General features: G+C 37.6%; 1 protein-coding gene across 3 annotated transcripts in view; it reads right to left on the bottom strand.

Annotated features, from left to right (window-relative positions):
• The window catches only part of abcg2 (ATP binding cassette subfamily G member 2 (Junior blood group)), a 65,291-nt gene that overhangs the window by 7,027 nt on the left and 35,142 nt on the right, over nt 1-23,122 (bottom strand). For 2 of the 3 annotated variants that reach the window (XM_031901400.1, XM_012964533.3), the window contains exons 3-12: nt 17,277-17,485; nt 10,521-10,580; nt 10,317-10,431; nt 6,511-6,663; nt 6,021-6,178; nt 5,346-5,497; nt 3,917-4,021; nt 3,234-3,487; nt 1,312-1,394; nt 672-761 (exon numbers count right to left, since the gene is read on the bottom strand). In XM_031901400.1, the coding sequence (XP_031757260.1) occupies nt 672-761; nt 1,312-1,394; nt 3,234-3,487; nt 3,917-4,021; nt 5,346-5,497; nt 6,021-6,178; nt 6,511-6,663; nt 10,317-10,431; nt 10,521-10,580; nt 17,277-17,485 (1,379 nt within the window). 3 annotated transcript variants of the gene reach the window in all.

Here is a 23,122-nt window from a genome sequence, read left to right as displayed (position 1 = left end):
AAATAATTAACATTTTAAAAAATGGTTTTCTATTTCTCTCTAATATTAAAACAGTACCTTTTACTTGATCCCAACTAAGATATAATTATTCCTTTTTGGAGCCAAAACAATCCTATTGGGTTTAATTACTGTTTAAATAATTTTATTAGCAGGCTTTAGGTTGAGGATCTGAATTACGGAAAGACTCCTTATCCGGAAAACCCCAGGTCCCAAGCATTTTGGAAAATGGATCCCATACCTGTACTGTTCAGCCATTCAGCATGTGGATTTCACATGCTTCCGCTTTAGGCTGAAATGGCAACCCTAGAAAAATCTGTCATAGTTGAAATGAAGGGACCACAGTTTGAAGCAATGACCAAGAAAGAAAATATATAACAATAAAGTAATTGGTTTTTATGCATTTCCCAGTAGTGCATATAAAATGACTGACATCAATGGGAAGCACAGCAAGTTGCTCTGCACCCCAGTATCTCAAAATATACATACTGGCATGTAGAGAGATAATCAAAGGTGCAGAATTACTCACAGTGCTTCCCATTGCTGTTGCTTGAATAGCATGTTTTAAGTGGCTGCTAAAAATGCCAGAATCAGTCCCATTTTAACTTCTAGATACTTGTTTTGACAACAGTAATATATGTAACTTAATTTCAAGCAATGTTTGTTCTACTCACATAAATATCTTCTTCTCCACAATGAAGAGCTCAATAGCTGAAACGCTGCTGAAACACTGATTAGTTGTTACAAAAAATAGGGATCCAACTCTGTGGAAATAACAAAAAATAGTAAGAACAATGTTTCTACTGTACCTTTAAATGAAATCTGATATGGAAAATACTTTAGTTACCTTTGCTATACACTTACATTCTACATAGTGGCAATCTATGATTTTTCATTAACTGTACCGTTCTTTTGGAAAAATACTCTTCCAATAAAAGATACTTAAGAGAATATTATTTTTAGAATGGCAATACAGTTTCCCGGATGGAATTTTGGCCATATCGCTATATAACTACCAAAGGTTTGGCTAAATTAATTACAAGGCTGGTTACAATATAGTGGAAAGTAGGGGCCCTTGTGCCATAAGGCAAAAAAAAAAAAAAACTCCTGGTAACTTTTCAACTTTCAACCACAATCTTTCTCTTCTAGTGCAGTAACACAACTGTGCTCTAGAAATGCAACCCCTCCATGCCCCTGTAGGAGAGCAAAAAAATAAAAAGGTGGATGAAAGAGGGTAGCATTGCTAGGAAACCTCAGGGCAGCATGGGGGCCAGTATCATCTCTGGGAAAAAGCACCTAGTCAGGTAAACTTACCTGTTCTGAATTCCACTAACATCTTCTTTCACTCCAAAGAAAATTGCTCCCACAATTAGTGCTAACACAAGAGTAACCATTACCTGAAAGGAAAAACACAAATATATTTATATATATATATATATATATATATATATATATATATATATATATATATACTGTATATATATATATATATATGTAGCAAACTATTATTTTACCTTAATGCACACCATTTATCACTGCCTTAAAGAAGAAGGAAAGGTAAAAACTAAGTAAGCTTTATCATAGGTCTATGTAAATACAGCCATAAGCACTCACAGAAAGAAACAGAGAGTCCTCTATCAAAAGAAACACAGGATTTCTTGCCTCTTTTTTTTGTAAACCTGTTGTTCAGGTTTATGGTGTCTCTAATTCTCCTGGCCAGAGTCTGCGCAGTTCTCTCCTCTTTCCCCTCTCCTGCTCCCCCCATTCTTAGGAATGTGTGATCTGAGCTTATTACGGCTAGACTGCAAACAGGAAGCTATTTAAAATGGCAGTTGCTATCTTAAGCAAACGGGGAAAGCTTCTAGGGCTCTTTACTCACGTATGGCAATGCTTTCTGCAGAATAAATATACTGTTCTAGGTGTCACTAATGTGGCAAATCTATTGGCAGTAAAAAGCCAAAATGACTTTCCTTCTTCTATAATGTGCACTTTAAATATTCAATGTATTAAGTGAATTAAAAAACAAATGTTAAGGTAACAAAGTTTAGCATGCCTGAATTAAATCCAGACATAAAATGACCTGCCTGGTATATCATGGCATCATTCACATGAGAAAATTTGAAACTGGAAAAGTAGGTTTCCAAATTCTTTGAAAAATATTTTAAACACGTTAGCAAGATTTTTCTCATAATAAAGGACATTGTGCAAATTTGATCAAGTGGAAATGCTACAAAGGCACACCACTAACAAGCAGATTAGAGATTATCTCAAATAAATTAACCTTTAGGCCTACCCTATTAGACATAAGAATGGTAAAATATTTTAAAATGATTGGTATAGGGCAAATCACCAAAATATGAGCTGGAATTATGCATCAGTGACTAATTCCTTAACACTCTGAATAAGTGGCACCATATTACTAAATCCTGCCAAAAAGATCAAGAGGCAGAACTTATACAGCCATTAAACTAGCTTGGGTGGAAAACAAGGATCATATCAAAACTAATTAAAGTCAGACATGCAGAATCGGTTTAATGAACTGTGTACCATGCATACAAGGGTTTGGAAATGCAGTGATTGAAAGATGTCAGAAACATGAAAGGTGGAGAGGCGCACTTACTAACACTAAAGTTAGAACAATTAGCAGTGGTACTCTGCGGTACATAGCTGCGGGATCTAATCCTAATCATAAGGTCAAGCTTGTCAGCAATGTATATAATATCAAGAGCTATTGGTTTAGCTCTGTTGTCAAAGGTCAAAGCATGCCTTGAAATTGTATTATCTATGGATTTGCAGTAAATTACACAATTGAATAGGCTTCTAAGCAGGGCAGGTGATCAAGCTGAAAACTGGATCATTAGCAGGACTTTAGACATTATCTATCATATTGGTAAAAGGGTTATTCTCATAAACGAATTCTTATTTTATTTGAAATATTTTGTTCAGCTGAATTCTCTTAACATTCCTTTTCTGTCTCAGGTTATTAAGTACTATCTTACTAGTCAGAAAACCATTGTAAGTATTTTGGACAAATTCATCAAAATAGTCTACAATCCTCTTCAATGTCAATAAATACAAGAAGAACAAACACTCTACTGAATGCAGACACATACATGTAGATTGGCTTAAATGGCATTCTGAATAAAGAATCTAATTACTTTACCACATATATATATATTATATATTTCACAAAAAGATACAGCATAAAAGAGGAATAAAAGTCAATTAGAGCTTACCTGAGCAATAGAGGCTTGAGGATTACGCCAGAGGTTTTTAAAGGATCGTTTGCACACCCATTTAAGCTGATGTAAAAAGGAAGTATTGTATGTGATTTGTCTTGCGAAAAAATTACTCTTTATTTTCTTCCCCAAGGACATTTTCTCCAGCTCTGCTTTAGTTTCCAGATAGTAGGAAGTGGTGCAGAACTGTTCTGACAGATTCTCCACAACAGTCTTGGAGCCATTATCATTCACCTCCTTTTGCTCGTTTTCTAAAGCAGTTTAGCAAGTTAGTAAAAATTAATCATGCCTGCAACCAGTTGTACTTACTGTATACTTCTAAAGTTTTATATTCATATTTTCATTTTATATAATCAATTTAAATCCTTAAAGGAGTCAAGACACAATCGTCAATGCTTGCAGTTTAGTGTTCGATAAGGAAGGCACAATAAAGTCTGGGTACAGACAAGCAAATTTTGGGCAAAATAAAATAGAGGTGCGAAAGAAAATTAATAATCTTCTGCCCTCAGCATAACTAAAAGGATATTTTAACATTCTATGTGAAGTACAAGTAAGGTGCAAAATTTTATTTATGCTTGTCAGGTTGTGTCCTTGTATGCCAAATGTGACCTCCATCTTCACATTGAAAGAGAAAAAAGGCCAAGTTCCCTGCACTGGAATAAAACAAAACCTATCCATACCTAGCTCAACATCCTCCAATTTGTTTAGAGCCACAGCTGTTGAGTCTCCATTGATAATATCCAGAAAGAAATCAGCAGGGTTGTTATGGGATTCACACTCATATCCTACAAAAGATATAAACAATGACTAGTAATTCTATTTCAATTAATTTTTTATTTTTTTTGATAAAGCAAATCATATAGAAAATTTCACATAATAAAAGGCTAAAGTTTATGTTTAAAATCCTTTTAAGTGTGACCCCTGCAGAAATGGAAAGATAAGAGTGCCAAACGCGCTGGTCACAACGACCTGCTGTTGGCAGAAATTTACAATGGGCACCAGCTGTATCCCATTGCATTAAAGGACAATACTAAAAGTATTGTTTGAACAATGTAGGTCATATAGCATGCTCCTCAGGAATCTGCCGGTCGCTTATTCACGTAAGAGTGTGGGAGAAGCATGAGGAGAGCAGTCCATTGAATCCTTTCTTTGATCCTGCCTTGATGTGCTATGTGTGAAAGTGACAGCTCACCAAACAGATAAGCCTTATGTGCTGAACTTTAAACATATAGCAAAGCATCAGCATTTTTGCAATCATTAAAAAGGGCAAATCATAAGCAAGGCACTTTTACTATGCAGTTTGTCAGGGCAAATAATAAATGCTGTGAGGCAAACAGCTCTGAAATAATGTATGCCCTATCTCTAGAAACCACTGTCTGCCTTTTAAGCTGTTCTGATAAAGGGTCAGTTCCTCAGAAGCTTCTATTCTGCCTATTCTTTTAGTCTGAGTATTTTTTAACTAAAAGAGGAAATTTGATCTGAGTTTTATTTTTGTTTGTGCTATTAAGTATAAGTTTACTGCACAAGTCTAAAGTTTAGCATTTCAATAGAAGCAATGATCTAGGACTTCAAACTTGTCACAGAAGGTCCCCATTTTGGAAAGTGGCACTTGCTTAGTGGGCTCTGGGCAGCTGCTGAAAAGCCAAGCTTAGGGGTCGTCACAAATTAATGAGGTTGGCCTGTAATATAAGATGATGTTTCAGGGCTGATTATTATATTCTGATGCTAATTGCACTTGTTTCTGAGCTGCCATAAAGTAATTATCTGTATTAATGAATATTCAGCCTAATATTGTGACACTTATATATACAATATATGTGTGTCAGTCCCTATGATCAGTAACTGACAGCAGCACAGAGCATGTGCAGTGAATCAGCAGAAAAGAAGATGGGGAGCTACTGGGGCATCTCTGGAGGCACTGATCTTCCCTGCTAAAGGACTGTGGTTGCCTTGGGCTGGTACAAAACCCCAAAACATAATGTACAACAACATTTCTACCCTTTAAAGAACTGTTAACATTGCAATATATTTTACAGTCTGTCTGCCTTACTAAAACTATTATTATATAATTTATTAATACTTTTGTTGGTTATACAATTAAAATCTTACCCAGGCCTGTAAAGTAATCGAGGGCATCTCTTGAAGGTCCATGAAATAAAAGTCTTCCTCCTGCCAGCAAAGTTAGGCTGTCAAAAAGCCTAAATATGGAATATCGAGGCTGGTGTATAGAGAAGATGATTGTTTTGCCTTGTCTTGACATTCTATTAAAAAAACAAACCATAAATAACTACTCACTACACTTAATTTCCGATGTCTCTGTACTTAGCCTTTCAGGGCACAGATCTCACATGTTCCACTTGAGTAAACCATACTATATCTAGCATACAGATACATACACTTCAGACTTTTGTTTCATGTAAAAACACCCAAATAACAAATTATTAGCAGTGCTAATATTGTGGTGAATCTAAATAAGCTACAAAACAGAATATAAAAAACCACTAATAAAAACAAAACCAGAGAGAAACAAAAAGGTGGAGTGGTAGTAATTCTGTCAAATTTTTAAAAGCATTTGTTTTTCTAAGTTGATGAATGCATTTAATTTTTGCACTCTGCAGTATCAGATAATAAGTGCTCGGGTCTCACTACAAAAATGCTAACATCAACCAAACATATCACTGCAGTTAATATATTATCTATAAAATTAAAGATTTATACATAAAACAGAAAAACATCATATTATTCTTGGCTGACATTACAGTTCTCTATTGGCAGAATGGTTACCTTTTGAGCAGCAGCAGAACTGCATTAGCAGTGCTAGCATCCAATCCAGTTGTTGGTTCATCCAAAAATAAAATGCCAGGATCAGTAATTAACTCCATTCCAATGTTTGTTCTTTTCCTCTCACCTCCTGAAACCCCACGGATGAACTGGGTGCCAACCTAAAGTAGTAAAAGGTATTCCATTAATGCCTTCCTGTGAATCTGGTAGTAGGTGAACACTGAGGAACTTTTCCCCATTTCTTTAAAAGTCAGTGGAGTGCTGACTTCTGGCATTCTGTCACACATGAAGAAAATCAGGGCAAAACAGTGCTGCGTGCCACAGGCCTAAATCTAAGTACATAAGAAAATGGGCATCAGAGTAAATCAATAAGCTAAGTGGACAATTAAAGTTTGATAATATTATGCAGGAAGGGAATGTCTTAACAGTATACATCACTAACCCTAGAATTACAGAACAGAATAGTAGAAGTCTAAACTATATTCTGTATTACCTTAGAATCTGCTACTTTGGTTAATCCAAGCTCCTTGATAACCTGATTGATGCGTTCATCCTTTTCTTTTTGTTTTACGGACCTTGGTAACCTGAGTGCTGCAGAGAACTGTAGATTCTCTCTTATCGACAATGTTCCCATAACAACATCATCCTATAAAGGAGCAGAACATTTCATCAGCTAAATTATCAGTGTGTAATCAGTGTGTAAAGTTCTAATCTGCAATATCTAATCTGCAATAGGTTAGTGAGACATAGGATTAAACTATGTGGACAAAACTTGTTTTTTTAAGGTAGCTATCTAATTCAACTAATGTATTGTAAGCTAACTGTTGCTACTTACACAGTACAGGTATGGGATCTGTTATCCAGAATGCTCGGGATCTGGGGTTTTCCAGATAAGAATCGCCATATCTTAAGTCTACTAAAAATCATTAATTACATTAAGGGGTAATTTATCAATGTTCGAATTTGATTTTTTTTCACGATTGAAGTTTTATTTGCGCTAAAACGTTCAAAATTCTAATTATGGTTCAAAAATTCAAATGTCTAATATTTATTAAGTGCAAAAAACCCAAAATTTGAACGTAAAACTTTAAACAAAAGGAATGCTGGGAATGAATTCCAAACAAGCTCCAAAAAAATCCCATTTACATGGGTTTATCCTATAGGCTGAAGCTCACCCACTTGATTTTTAACGCAGAAGCCAAGATAATAGCTGATCATATTCCTAACTACAGACCAGTTTAGCCTTTCTTGAGGCTCATCAGTGTAGTGTAGGCAGGGTCGCCATCAGAAATCACGGGGCCCCTCACAACAAAATTTTCTGGGCCCCCCCTCCTCCCACGCCCTGCCCCCCAATGGCCCCTCCCATCAATACAAAGGACACACAGACATTGATAGCCAAGTCCCCCTAAAACATTGGTAGCCAGGGCCCCCTAAAACATTGGTAACCGGGGCCCCCCTAAAACATTGGTAACCAGGGCCCCACTAAAACATTGGTAACCAGGGCCCCCCTAAAACATTGGTAGCCAGGGCCCCCCTAAAACATTGGTAGCCAGGGCCCCCCTAAAACATTGGTAGCCAGGGCCCCCCTAAAACATTGGTTGCCAGGGCCCCCCTAAAACATTGGTTGCCAGGGCCCCCCTAAAACATTGGTGGCCAGGGCCCCCCTAAAACATTGGTGGCCAGGGCCCCCCTAAAACATTGGTAGCCAGGGCCCCCCTAAAACATTGGTAGCCAGGGCCCCCCAGCATCCTCCAGTTACCCCCCTCCCCGGTCCTCCAGCTCCCCCCCACAGCATCCTCAAGCTCCCCCCCAGAGTCCTTCCCAGCATCCTACAGCTCCCACCCCCCAGCTCCCACCAGAATCCTCCAGCTCCCCCCCAGAGTCCTTCCCAGCATCCTCCAGCTTCCACCCCCCCCAAGCATCCTCCGGCTTCCCCCCAGCTCCCACCAGAATCCTCCAGCTCCCCCCCAGAGTCCTTCCCAGCTTCGCCCATCCCAGCTACTTCCTCCGGCTACCCAGCAGCATGCTCCAGCTCCCCCGCCAGCGACTTCTTCCGTCTGCGTCCTCTTGATCTGTGCCGGCTCACCGCTGCATCTGAACATTTTATAAGGTTGCGCCTCGTTCGTGCGTGCGTACGCACGGGGCGCAAGCAATCAAATTTCCCGCTGACCACCAATGACAGGGCCCGGAGTTCTTTAGAGGGGGCCCAAGCTAAAAAAAAAAAAAAACTGTATCACGGCCGGGCCCCCTTTAAAGCGACTGTATCATCGTCCGGGCCCGGGACAACTGTCTCCCCTGTGCCCCCCTGATGGCGGCCCTGAGTATAGGGTTTTCTGATCAGCTTAGGTAGAGTCACCGTGTGGTGTGGTTTGTTAATGTGAAACTTTGGCATCTAAAAGCTTGCGAGTTTATAAAGAAGTCAATGGGAGTTGTCATAGGCAACCATATTTTCAATGTGAGATTTTCGATTTTTTAAACTTGCAAATTTGAGGTATTTTTTGTTCAAACAAGTTTTTAACATTAATTAAGAAGAAGGCATTCAAATTTTTGCGAGTTTATTTGAATTAGAATAAATAAGCCCATAAATAAGGCCAATGGGATTGTTTCTGCTCCAATAAGGATTAATTATATTTTAAGTACAAGATACTGTTTTATTATTACAGAGAAAAAGGAAATATTTTTAATGGAGTTAATAGGAGATACCTTTCCCATAATTTGGAACTTTCTGGATAATGTGTTTCTGGATAACTGATCTCATACCTGTACAAAAAAACCACTATTAAAATAGACAATATGGACATATCAGACCCATGCTATGGATCCTAGGGCCCACTTACAGAATGCAAGCATGAACTCTGGGTCCCTCATTACCAATTGCACATATGGTGCTTTCAGATGCCGTCACACTCTTCCACTTAAATAAGCGTAATGCTATTCAGGAGCTGTACCACTCGTAGGCACACCGGACAATGCCTTCTCTCTTTTAAAGGGGTGGTTAGGCACCCCCAAGTGACTTAGATCGCTTACCTTGTACCCTGGGCTGGTGCCCCTGTTAGGAGAAAAAAGCACCAGCCCGGGGTACCTGTAGGAAGCGCTTCCTCCTTCCTCTTTCTTCTCCCGGCGAAATCCGTCGGCCGGCGCATGCGCAGTAGAGTAAAAAGCCGACTTTGTTTTTTAAGTTCAGCTTTTTACTCTACTGCGCATGCGCGCGCAAGCGAATAGGAAGTAGGAAGCGCTCACTGCTACCCCGGGCTGGTGCTGTTCTCTCCGTACAGGGGCACCAGCCCGGGGTAAAAGGTAAGCGATCTAAGTCACTTGGGGGTGCCTAATATTTTGGCACCCCCAAGTGACTTAGCCTTTCCTTCTACTTTAAGTTAACTTTTAGTATGTTATAGAATGTCCTATTCCTAGCAACTTTACAATAGGTCTTCATTATTTATTGTTTTTGAATTATTTGCCTTCCTCTTGTCATCTTTCCAGCTTTCAAATGGGGGTCACTGACCCTGGCAGTCAAAAAATGATTGCTCTTAAGCTTACAATTTTATTATTGTTACTTTTTATTCCTTATCTTTATATTCATATCCTGTCCTATTCATATTCCTGTCTCTCATTCAAACCACTGCTTGGTTGCTAAAGTATACAAGACCCTAGCAACCAGACAGCTGACATTCGAAGCTGGAGAGCTGCTGAAGAGAAAGCTGAATAACTGAAAAACTACAAAAAATAAAAAATGAAAACCAATTACAAATTGTCTTAGAATATCAATGCCTATGCCATAATAAAAGTTAATTTGAAGGTGAACAACCCTTTTAACACTGACCAGGCGTGTTACAATTCCTTGTAACTGCTAGAAGTGATTTAGTGAATTTTGTGTTTTTACACTAAATCCACCCACAATGGACAGATTTTTAAATAACTTAATACAAGGCCCTCACAGTGGTGCTCCTCTTGGGACTGCTCTATCCCTGTTTGTACCAAATTGAGTCCCTACACTGGCAGGTGACACCCAGGGTACTAACCCTTCTGTTCTCCTTGCTGTAGCCTCTGAGTGCTCTGCTAACTACCCTTCGGCTGACTCTCAAACCTAGGGGCAGAGTTATCAAAATATGAGATACAGAAAAATGTACCCACTTTCTATTCCTACCTATGGGACTTTTACAAGTTTACCTATTGATAAATATGCTTTTAAAAACTCCACAGAAATTAATAGAAATTGGGTGAATTTTCTTATGATCAGCTCTAATTTTACGTTTTGGTAAAGCTGCCCCTAGAGTCTCTACAGTCCCCCAAATGTCTCACCTGAACAACATAACCAGAGAGGCACTTAAAGTTAGATGGTTGGGGTTCCCCATCTACTAACACCTGTCCACTGAGACCGTTGGGATCCTTTCTGGCAGCAAGCACATCCAGCAATCTGGTCAAATGAACAAAAAAGTGTCATTATGCTCTGGTCATACATCAAAGATAAGAGTTCTTAAAAAATTTTCATCTTTCATTACTTACGATGATTTGCCACTGCCAGTTGGCCCTAGTATCGCATTGAGTCCGGGCCTCATAATTCCACTAAAAAGCAATTAAGAAAATATTGATCAGACTTTTAGAGTAAAAACAAAAAAATATATTTATTCCTTAAAAGGATGGCATATATTGATATGTAATGGTTCTTCTGCCATTAATAGTAATTGGTTGCAATTTGAAAAGCACAGCATAACAAGAATGTGTCACATATGACATAAGTATATTTTTATAGAGATACACTAAAACACACTCAGAATTTAAATATGTAACATTCTGAAATATCAAGCCACAAAAACCTAACACAGAGAGCACTTACAGATTAAAGTTAAAGTTTTACATTACTACATTTTAAAATTTACACATCATAAAGAATGCATATGCAAGGAATTTAAACTTTTCTTTAATAAGGAAAAAAAAGTCTACCACACAGCACTTGTTATTTGTATTTTTTGGCATCATCCTACATAATCCTGTTGCTTTAAGTGACAATAAAAACATGGCTTAAAGGCTTGGAGGTTTTGGTACCCATATATCTAACAGGTTCATGGATTTACTTCCAGAAGTCAAGAGATGAGCACATGGACTCTGCACTGTAAGACTGAGATCCAGCCAGGGATTCTTGTCTCCTTTGGATTGAAAGCTATTTGTTTACCCTCTAGAGCTTTAAACCATATAGGGACCACCATACAGCACAGGGAGACAATTCATCCACCTCTTTTAGCCCACTATAGTGAATGAGATGAAGCAGCTGTCCACCTATTGCTAGGGTAGTAATCCCTGTAGCATATTTAGGCCCTATAGTGAGTACCTAGCATGTACACTCAAGTCAAGATTGCAGATTAAAGGACATGTTAACCCCACACACACAAATGTAATCAGTGAACAGCCTCTTTGAAATCTTTCAATACCTGCCACACTGATTGTCCAGAGGTTAATAGTAAGGCTGCAACATCTCCTTAATCACTTAGATTTCCTTCTCCTCCTTTAACCCACTCGGTCCCTCCCTCAGGAATTTGCTTTGGCTGTTGGCTTGTGGGCATGCTCAGTTGTTCTAAACTCAGATTACTAAACACACACCCCCAGTCTAACAGCCAGTGAAGAGATGGCATTGCTGGTTCCCATAGAAACTCAGCTCTAGCTGTCTGCTTCAATTTTTTTCTCCTGAGCTCAGCTTTACCATTACAGTGCTCAAACAAAGCAGAACTTTGCCTGTGTGAGCCGGTATTCTTGATGAAATGTATGCTGAATAAGGGTCTGTGTGTGTGTGTGTGTGTATGCTGTTTGCAGATTTAAATGTATCGGATTATGTATCAGAGGAAAAATGGCCACCGGGTAAAAGCTGCTATTTGCTTTAGAAAAATGTGATGGTGCCGGCAAACGGAAGGGATATATGCAGTACAAATAATGCCATTTTGGTGGGGGAGATGTGCCCAACTGATATACAGTGTAGGCAAATGTAGGCTTTACGTGTCCTTTAAAGGAAGCCTTCTCTACCACATTTCAATCTTAATTTGGATTAAAGATGCTTTTTTTGTTCTCAGTAAATTGCTATAAAGATAAATGCATTGCGATTACTTATGTTACTTGTAGATAATATATTTTAGTGCATATGTATTGTGTGTTTTATTGTCTATTGAAATGGGTATAGTAATAACTGCTACTGCAGTGCTGCCACTTTCTGTTTAGCAGCCCTTGGAGCTACTTCAAATATCCAATGGCACAAATCTCCCACTTAGTGGAGGCTTGGGATCAACTGTTACTACTCCAGTGTGGCTCTAGAAACAAGTGCCAATGAAGGGTTACATTTGCATGGCTTTCAGTTCCAACCTCATAAAACAGTAAGAGAATAGCTATATTTAATTCTAAGGTCATGGCACTAAGCGATGATCAGATACCTCTTGCCTAGTGAGTGTTATAGTTAATCATTACACACTTGGTCTGCAGATGTCAACACATATGTTCTGAGTATCATCTTTGTGTCTTTGTACTCACTGCCTATAAACTTTAACCCACAGGTAGAGCCACACTGACTGGGTCATATAAAAGCTTAAATAAAATGCCCTGGTCATTCCTTTGAGTCACTCTCAGACACTAACATTTTAGGAGATCTAAATTCCTTAAAACAAATTTGGCTAGAAATGCTGTATTTTATATGCTGAACTCACTGCACCTGCCTAAAGATTCTGTATTTCTATAACAGTAATGATATAGCCTTCATAGTAGTTACAAGAGCTCACAATACTGGATTGTGTTAGAAGTGTCACTCCCATTTACATGCTCAGTGTGCTGTGGGCTACTTTTGAATATATAAGCTTGGGGGTTGTTGAAAATCATCAAGCAGAAAATGAGGTTCGCCCGTGATAAAAGCTGATACTATGGGGTAAGTAATTCAATTCGGAAGCTAACTACATTGTTTTTAGAGCTGCTATGTAGTGAGAATCTGAATTATTAATCAGTCTTTTATTGCGACATTTATATTCTATATAAAATGTTTATTGTGAGTTGGTCCCCAAGGTTAGGTAACGGACAGCAGCCCAGCTATGAAATCAGCAAAAAAAAAAAAAAAAAAGATGGGGGCTACTAAGGACATCTTCTGAGGAATAGATCTTTACTGCTAAAGGGCTGTGTTTGCCTTGGTCTGATACAGAACCCCAAAACCTAAATATGCAACATTTCTACCCTACGTCTTTGTTAAACTTTTCCTTTTTTTGGTCCTTTTTTTTTTCCAAAGAAACCTTTAGTGATTGTGGCTATTTTATGTTAACATTACAGACAGTAGAAACCAAGAGGTGGGAGCCTTTTTAATAGTCTTTTATTAACCTTCCACTGATTTGCAGGCATGATTTAGCCTCATTTCAATCAGCCTCACTCAGTTGCTTAGAGAAACCCATTGTTGTTGAGGGACAGAGATTAAGGTAATTCAGGACCAGAGACCTTGCACAACAGTTTTTATCACTGGACAAGTGGAAAGATGTCACGTAACCTAAGCATCGTTGAAAATCTGTGGGTAGATGGCCCTACTGTTCGCTATTGTTATTTACAAAATAATCAACTGAATGTGTTATCTGGCAAGGGGTGCCCATACTTTTGCTTTCATCTGTATTGTGCAGTATATTGTCTATTAAACTGGTTAAAATAAACACTGCTCTTGCAGTCCCCAGCAAGTTCCATGCCTATCAGTTCCTAGTTTGTAGCATTGGATGGAGTTAAATTATACATGGCCCTGGAAACAAGTGCCAAGAAAAAGAGTTATACAAGCATTACTTGACATCCCCGCCCTATTATACAACAGTAAGAGAATAGCTATTTGTCATTTTGAGGTCATGACATTAAGTTATAATCAGACACCTCTCACATAGTGAGTATTATAATTAATAACTAACCACTTGGTCTGAAGATGTTTGCATATATGTTTTGAGAATCATCTCTATGACTTTGTACTGGCTGTAAACTTTCACCGGAAGGGTTAAGTAAGATAAGGCCTAAATGTATCCCTAGGGATTCAGTGTCAGAACATTCCTGTCCAAATTCTGTTAAATCACTCTCCTCTCTCCACTCGCTCTTAAATCAATCTCCTCAGACATCAGAATTAAGAGGGTCATGCAAAAGTGGACTTGTCTGTTATCCAGTCAATCATCTGGTCAGATATAGTCTAATTTCATAATTTACATGGATGATAAACATCATCAATGCATATTTAGTCAGATGACAGTCAAGCAAATCTTAGCAGATGAAAGGTAGCTGTGAACTCTCTGACTTCCACATTTGCGGATACCATGTTGACATACATTTCATTTTCAGTCAGGGCAAACACTGCAATTTAGTTCATATCTAGAGTCCGCTTAGCGACTCTAGATGTAAAATGACATGATTCCTTTAAAATATGTTTCTTACATTTTAGTATAATTGTAGAAGGAAATTTCGCTGCATTTAAAGTATTTTTGATCCAACAGCATTGGACTCATTTTTGGATCTGGCTCCATACAGTATTTTAAGAAACCTGTAATCTATACTTGATAACTACCTTAGAAATTGCAGTCAACTACCTGGATTTAGCAAAGATGATACAAGGCCTGCTCACTAGGCAACATGCTCAGATGCAGTTTAACAAAACCAGAAGGACCACAAGGTAAACCTCCCCACTATACAACATTCTGCAAAAGTAACAATAAAGCACAATAACCAGTAATGAACATTATATTGTTAACTTTAAATTTAAAACTTTGTCTTCAAAAATGACTGACATCTGTAATTGTCTGTGATGCTAACTAAACCCCACTACAGGAATAATTTTACTCAGTGTTCCCTGTCAGGGTATGTACTCAACAAGCAATGACAATATTCATAGACACCAATGCAAATTACCTATTATCAGAAAGACCTTTACTACAAACCCAAAATTTTAGTTGACAAAACAGTATTTTTTTTAAGGAAGGAATGTTTAAAAAAATATAATTAATTTCGCAGAATAGGCTCTTATATTCCATAATTAACAATTATAGAAGATTACTCCTTTTAACATCTAAAAAAAAGCATTTAAAAATGTACCTTTACTAAAACTGCTGTGCTAAATAACACCTCATATGACTTTATTTCAACATATAGGCGGAAACCAAAAATAAATATGGAGAAGTCAAGTCAGTGAAATTTGCAATAACATGACACAGTAAATCTCAGCATGACACAGCTATTAAATACCACTAAGCACTGGATTGTGCAGTTGCAGGGTAGATGAGGACTACCAACTGTACCAATTTTTAATATACATTCAAAAACCAAAAAAAAGAAATACTAATTTCAGCAAATAATGTAGTCTGCAAGATATAATTTTCCCAATCAGCAATTACAGTAATATATTTGTATAGGTTTATGAAATGTCTACTTTTCCACATAGGAAGACCACTAGTTATAGATAGTCAAATACAGCAATTAGCTGTAATAATGAGTCTGCTTCCAAACTTAACTGGTATGCAAGTGGGTTATTGACAGATTTAAGTATTTTAGAAATACAATTTACTTTTCATTCATTCTATCAACTCTTGCTCATCATTCCATATTGCATATATAAAGCACTTTTGTATTTGTGTGTAGTTTTATAGTATTTGTTTGTATTTTATAAATAGCAGTATACACGTGCATTTTTTGTTTTTCTTATAGTCTGAGTCTTGGCATGAATAAAAAAGGGAGGAGTGCATCCTTCCAGTTCAGCATGGGTTTCCTTAACCGGAAAGACCAGCTGTTACTTTGCTGCTGGGTGTATTAATTTCAAAGAACATCATCATAAATATAAAGAGATCTTAATGCATCTTAAAGAATTGGTGGTACTTTAAATATTCAATGTATGAATACAGGGTTTTAGCTTTGTGACAAAATTATGTTTTGGTTTTTTTTTTGTGCTGAAAAAAAAAGCAGTATACAGATAGTCAGGTCTTATGCATAATTATAGATTATTGATTTGGGGATTGTTACAAGTATGGCTCTGAGGGCTGCTAAACACTGGAATTGGTTTTTCATACACTTGATGCACCAGATAGAAATGGTGCACTGGCACCACTGGCAGGTTACACCATGCCAAATAATACAGCAATCACCTCTATAGATGTTTGTGTTTGTAGAACAAAATATGCCATGAATGTATTTCATATTGTTCCTAATAGATATACCAAACAGAACTTTGACATTATAACTCACAGCATTCCCTGACACCTGTAATCAATATTTATGCTTAAAGGGTAATTGTTATGTACTAAAACCAGATCCAAGGGTTGTCTGAATAGTGTTTATTATGGCTCATTTACAAGCTGAGCGACCCTTCTGGTGTTGTGTACAAACACAATCCTTTATAACCAAATGAAAGTAACAAGCAAACAGTATGGTTTTTATGTAGGTTTATGAAAGGTCTACTCTACCAAATAGGACTACATACATTAGACCACTGGTTTCCTCTATCAAATACATTAATGGGGTGTCTAGGTTGTTCAGTGACAGATATAATTCACAAATACATGTATGTATATCGACAGATACTATTTACTTTTGATTTGACTTATCAGTTCTTGCATATATAAAGCACTATATGTTCTTAACTTTATAAACAGCAGTATACACATGTGCATACATAATACATTTACTCCATCACATTGTCTAGTCTGGGTACTTTTATCTTTCTTACAGACTTAACCTAAGCAAGGAATGAAAGGGAGGAGTGCATCCTTCCAGTTCAGCATGGAATTCCTTAACTGGAAAGACCAGCTGTTCCTTTGCATCCATTTCAAAGAACACCTTTATAAAGATAAAGAGATTTTAATCCATGTATTGGAATGTCTTTCTAGTGAATATTACACAGAACTATGAATGTATTAGCATTACATGAACCCTACTCATCTACAAAAATGTAATAAAATATTCAGACCCACATGCTGACTTTAACGATACATGCATAGGAAGCACAGACACAAATAAATCCTCTACTACTGGATAAAAACAAACAGGGAAAGCAAACAGTTTAAAGGTGGCCAAACACTAGCAAATAATTGTAGGTACTAATCAGCCTTCAGGCCAACTGGATGAATACCAGTATGGCAACCTTTCTATTGTTCTGTTCGTTTAGTTGAAACAGCAAAAAATGTACAGGAGCTAGGGCTCCTCTTTATTTCCTCATCTGCGATGTACAACAGCTTGTTTCACGGCTATCCACAGTAACTCATCATAATAATAAAGAGAAAAAATATGCAAACTCACTTGACATCATTCAGTATTACTCTCTCCGTAACTTTTCTGCAGCAGATTAATCCACTTTTCACCTTTACTTTGTAGTTGATGTTATAAAAGCTTAAGACAGCTCCTGAAAGTGTTTTTTTACGACCTTTTTTCTTAACTTCACCATTCACTGTAGGATCCAATATCTGGACAACGGTCTGGGGCAGCTCGTGTGTCATATTGATAGTGTCCTGAAGAAAGAGCAGAGTGATCTTAGAAGGAACAGTCCACTTCTATAGTTACTCAACTGAGCAAAAATGCAATAAAAAAAACACAGCTTTGTTTTAAAGCAATCACTTAGTGACATTCCCTTAATGTAGCAAAGATTGCAGTAAAGTATTGTAAAGCGTGCACACAATCACTTTGGGATAATTTAGGCCCACAGACTGATCCAAAACTGAAAGAGGCCAAAATCAGGTCTGTAATCACAACACTATAGAATATTTACTATATTTTGTGCTAAAAGCTAATGACTAAACTTAAAAGATACTACACTGCTGTCAACAATAAATAATTCTTCAAGTATTTCAAGAGCCAATCATGGTGCAGAAATTTTTGTCTAAACTCTGCTAGTATATACCAAGTTGAAGTCAATCCATCGTTTGCTATCTTTCTAAATGAACCACTTGATTTGTACCATTATGAAATTAGACATCATCCAGCGCAAATAAAAGAAGATTTTATATAAACATTATCACAAATTTTCTTTTAGACGGAGAAACTCTTTAAAGTATTTTGTGGATTACTGTTTCACCAACTGATAAATGTTTTTACTGGGCAGATACAAATGTATAGTCTACCTTGCTTCCCTGATTTAAAGGAGAAGGAAAGGTACAATCACTTGGGGGGGGTTGCCAAATGTTAGGCTTTTTTGTTAAAGTTTGGCTGTGCAAGTGGGAGGAAGACAGGAGAAAGAAGAGGATCGCTCAGTCGCAGGTACCCCGGTGCGGTTTTCTGCTAACGAGAGCATTGGCCTGGGGTATCAGGTAAGTGATTACAATCACTGGGGGTGCCTATATTTTTTCCACCCCCAGAGGCTGTACCTCTTCTGATGATAAAAACACCTGATTTTTTTTCCCAGTTTCCCATGTGTTTTTTTGTTTTTTTAAAGCTTTTGGGCTCGTGGTTTTTGCTACGTATAAGCATAAGTATACAGAACAGTTTTAAAAAATTATTTACAGTAGGTTGCAAAAAAAAAAAAAAAGTTTGTCAAGTTCAACACTTCCCCTCTCACACTAAGAAGATGCTCTGCCAGTAGAGAAATGTTTAGCAAGTTAGCATTTTTCACCCAAATCTGCATTGTCACGGTCTGATTTTACTATGCACATGGAAGGCCAAACAGGACTGATCCACTCATTTGGCCGTGAACCAAAGTATGTGAATAGGAAGTATAAGAGGTGTTCTGCATGTAGCAAGATGAGCAAATCTATCCCATTTCATTTCACAAAAATATCTGCGAATTTTTTTTTATTATTTATACAATACATTGGTGTCTATATATGTTTGTTTTTTTTGCAGCAGCAGCAGCAGCAAACCAGAAGAAAATTTTCACTCATCACTTCTGTGATTAAAGTAATTACGGCATGTCTGTCCAAACCTCAGATGAGGTGCCCACACAAGCAATATTTATACTGAAAGATAGAAAACATGCAAAGGGCTGCCCAGATTGTTGCACAAATGGTCACCTTAAATCAGCTATTCTATGACTGAGACACACATGCTTAAACCTAAAACTTAAACGGAGTAGCACCACGACGCAGAATTTAATTTAGCCACCTTTAACTACTATGTTTGTTTTTAGAAAAAATACTGAAAATCTACAGTTGCCACAAACCAAGTATTTCAAAGTCTAGCTAGTACAGGTATCGGACTTCTTATCCGGAAACCCATTATCCAGAAAGTTCCGAATTACGGAAAGGACATCTCCCATAGACTCCATTTTAATCAAATAATTCACATTTTTAAAAATGAAGTACCTTGTACTTGATCCCAACTAAGATATAATTAATCCTTATTGGAGGCAAAATAATCCTATTGGGTTTAATTACTGTTTAAATAATTTTTTTAGCAGATTTAAGATAGGAGATCCGAATTACGGAAAGACCCCTTATCCAGAAATCCCCAGGTCCCGAGCATTCTGGATAACGGGTCCCATACCTGTACTGTAAATCACTAGTTAAGGCAAATATTACAATGTAGATTTGTAATTGGCCAACATTCTGCTGCTAATCTGCACAATATGCAATCCTCCCTATTATCCCTGCCATGCCAAACACAGGACACCAAATTATTAGTAAAAGTGGCAACCCTATCCATATTCCAGTGGGAGACATATTAATTAAATGTAAAAATATTTGAATTAAAATGTGTTTATTTTTTCAAATGTAGGCTAATACAGGTTAGAGAGAAAAATAAGACTATTAGATATTGAAGAAGTACAAGTATCTCAGTAGGAAAGGAATTTAAGCCTGACAGGAGCAAAGGTGGATGTACCCTGACTTGGTTAGATTGTTCCACCCTGGTGTATCTACAGTGTTGAGAAAGTGAGCTGAAATATGTTAAGCAGTCACATAATCAACAAATCAATGTTGTAAAACAAGACTTTGTTCGTGAGAAGTAACTACAAAAATGCACTTCCTGAATCCTTCACGTGATCTATTACACAAGTTAATTTTCTGACTGTTTTGCCCATATTTTAAAGATGCCTTAAAAAAACTTTGTAAAAGTGAAAAATTGTTGGCATATTAACAAAGCTCTACACAATTCCACTATTTTATTTACACTTTGGTAGACAATTAAAATAATCATAAATTGTCTTTAGAAGGGATGTTTTTTTTCTTTCGCTATTCAATTTTAGGTGAACCATGTTGTAAGACCAGGTTTAGGCTAGATCTGACTACAATGTAGCTTTTCAAAGTCACATAAAGCAATTCATGCAGGCAATTGTACAGATGCCTATCATCCTCTCAGACAGGTAAATTTTTGCTGGCGAATATTTGCTTTTGTGAAATACTGTGGCCCATGTGAGACTAACCACAATAGTATTATGCTGTTAAACGAATGATCACTTAAAAACATTCTGTATGAATGTTACTTAAATGTACAATATTAAAAAAGTGGGTCCCTTTACCAATGGCTCTCATGAGAAAAGTAATGGGTCTGTCAGCAGGACAACAATAACCCACAGAAAAAGCTGAATTGTAGTTGGTCAATAATGAACAAAAATGATATGCTATTAATGTGTAATGTTGGTATATTCCTAAGCAGACAGACACAATGCTCCTAATGCTATGCATTTGTTCCCAATATGCTGCACTACTTATTCTTTTAGAATACACCAAGATTAAAAGTTTTAAGTTATCTCTCTTGAAGCTGCTTAGTCGTGGCATACAATGTATACCTACAATTCTCAGAATCTCTTAGACTACAGTTTCTCTGCCTGTGTATTAGCGTAGGCCAAGAAACCGCCCCTCCACTCCGTTTTGCTCTATGGTATCTCTGCATCCAAAGATACTGCGTCAGCCTGGGTGCAGGCACACAGAGTCTGCACACAGGCGGAGTATCCATGTTGCAGTGTAAAACTGTTATGGCAACACTGTATTATGACTGGCAGCTTAATTGCAGCCTGACAGGTACCTTAATTACATTAAAGCAAGTGTTATAAATAGAAAGAGCCATATTTACTATATGAAAAATGTTACATATTACATAAGGATATATAGTAACTTCTGTTGAAAAAAAGACACGTCCATCGAGTTCAACCATTATATATGGCCATGTCAGTGTTACACTAGTGAAAATATCTTAACTACATAAACCTCTTTTCTCTAAAATGTATTTCACACTACTCATCTAATTCTGCCCCTAAAATGACACTATGAACAAGTTAGTTAGTTATTATATTATCAGCAATTTGCTGATTAAATGTTTAAATACTTTTGCAAATTGTATGCAGTGTGTTTATACAAGGTTTTTTTGCACATTTAAGACACAGATCTAAGCACACCTAAACACATCAGCTCATTGATTTCTTTATATTCTACCTATTTGTACTTACAGTATCTGCATTCAGAATTGCGCTTGCCTATTGCAATCAAGTTTAACTGTGTTCTTTTAAATGCATCCATTCCTACTGCATTTTTTGCTGTTAATGTGCGATTATAATTCATCAGAATAGGGAGAAGAATTTTGAACTCACAAAAGTGGACTTAGATGCATTGATAAAACCTCATAAACGTAATTTTTGCAGTTTATCAATAATCTTCCCTGTTCTAATATGGAGGAAAGAATTGGTATTTGACAATCATCCATAAACGTTCATATCAAAACATGTTCAAGTTAATTATTGACCTTAAGGTAAGTGGCACACATGGCATTTGACCACCACTGCCCACAGCTTAGCCAGGACATTGAAGAACATTAGGAATGGTGACAAGCAGAGAGAGGCATTTTCACAAAATGAAATGGGCAGACAAAATACTACATATGCCATTAAGGAAAAATAATAATAAAATTACTGAATTAATCAACCCCTCCTTAAACAATAATCTCATTTTGTAGCAATACAATAGGGTAATGGTATGATGCCATCGCCTTATTTGTCCCCAATGACACAAGATGCAAGCGACTAATTCATAATAGTCTTATTCATATTAATCTTGTTCTTAAATCCACACAGATATCCCTAAAGAAGAAAGGCATGGGCAGCGTCATACATATAGAGAGAGAGCCAGTCCCTTACACTGTTACACAACACTGCAGATAGGAGTAGAGAGAGAATGTTGTGTAACGCCAGCGGCTGCTCATCCCTGTAGGCTGCCTGACTTACCTTGTAGTTCTTGGGCAGACAGTACCGTCGCCAGTAACCTTAGGGTGAAGCTCGATTCGGTCTGGTGGTTATATATTATCTGTAGCACCGGTACTGACTGAAACACCTCCCCTCCCTGTCACTGCATTGATACTATAGTCCATCTGCAGCCTGCCAGATAGATAAGGGCTCACACACGTGTAGGGGCGAGGTTTAGCCTGCATGACATCGGGTAGTCATTACTTAAACCCGCCCTATTCCAAATTAGAGAAGCCGAGGGCTGGCCCAGGGTGGGGTTCCTGTATGGTGGTTGGAGAGTAAGGGGATGAGCTATAGTCCTGTGCTATGATACGGTACTTAGCATTCCTTTGCATAGCGACAACCCATTGTTAATGTTACTTATATAAGTAATTAGCGGTATACGTGGATTATAATAAAGGTTTTGGGGAGCCAATTAAGTTCGTAGCAGCAGAAAAGTGTACAATTTCTGATTCTCGACTGGATCTTTCTCATACAAACGAGGTTTTAAAATTTCCCTCGGTCCCTAACTCATTCGCAGACCTACCCCCTTATTCTGCACTTTAGGTGCAATGTTTACAATGGCTTTATTGCTGCAAATTGTGTCCATGGAGTCACGCTGTTCAAGGCTACAGATATTCGGTTGCCCGTTTACTGCATGTTCAGTAGGAGAAGGAACTTCACTGAGAAGGGCTACCACCAGACAGAATGAGAAGATGGTAGCAGAGTACGAATCAATATATTATTAATATCGCGTTAATATTTAATATTTCACACAGCAGGCAAACCCTCCAATTCTATTCTCTGTACACTTCATGTGCTAACTCCCTGCCCAGGTGAGAGAGCTGCTCCTCTGGCAGATCTATCAAGTTTATGCCAAATCAGACTGATCTGGTAATTTGGCCCTTGGCCAGTGCTCTTGTTAGCGCAAAAACGCACCAGCCTGTGGTACTTTTGTGCCAGCACCACTTTCTTCAAAATCCTGGGGCTGACACATGAGCAG

Source organism: Xenopus tropicalis, chromosome 1 (assembly GCF_000004195.4).
Source record: "Xenopus tropicalis strain Nigerian chromosome 1, UCB_Xtro_10.0, whole genome shotgun sequence".
Taxonomy (NCBI): Eukaryota; Metazoa; Chordata; class Amphibia; order Anura; family Pipidae; genus Xenopus; species Xenopus tropicalis.
The sequence above is the reverse complement of the archived record's forward strand: the minus strand, read 5'-3'. Positions and strand labels throughout refer to the sequence as shown.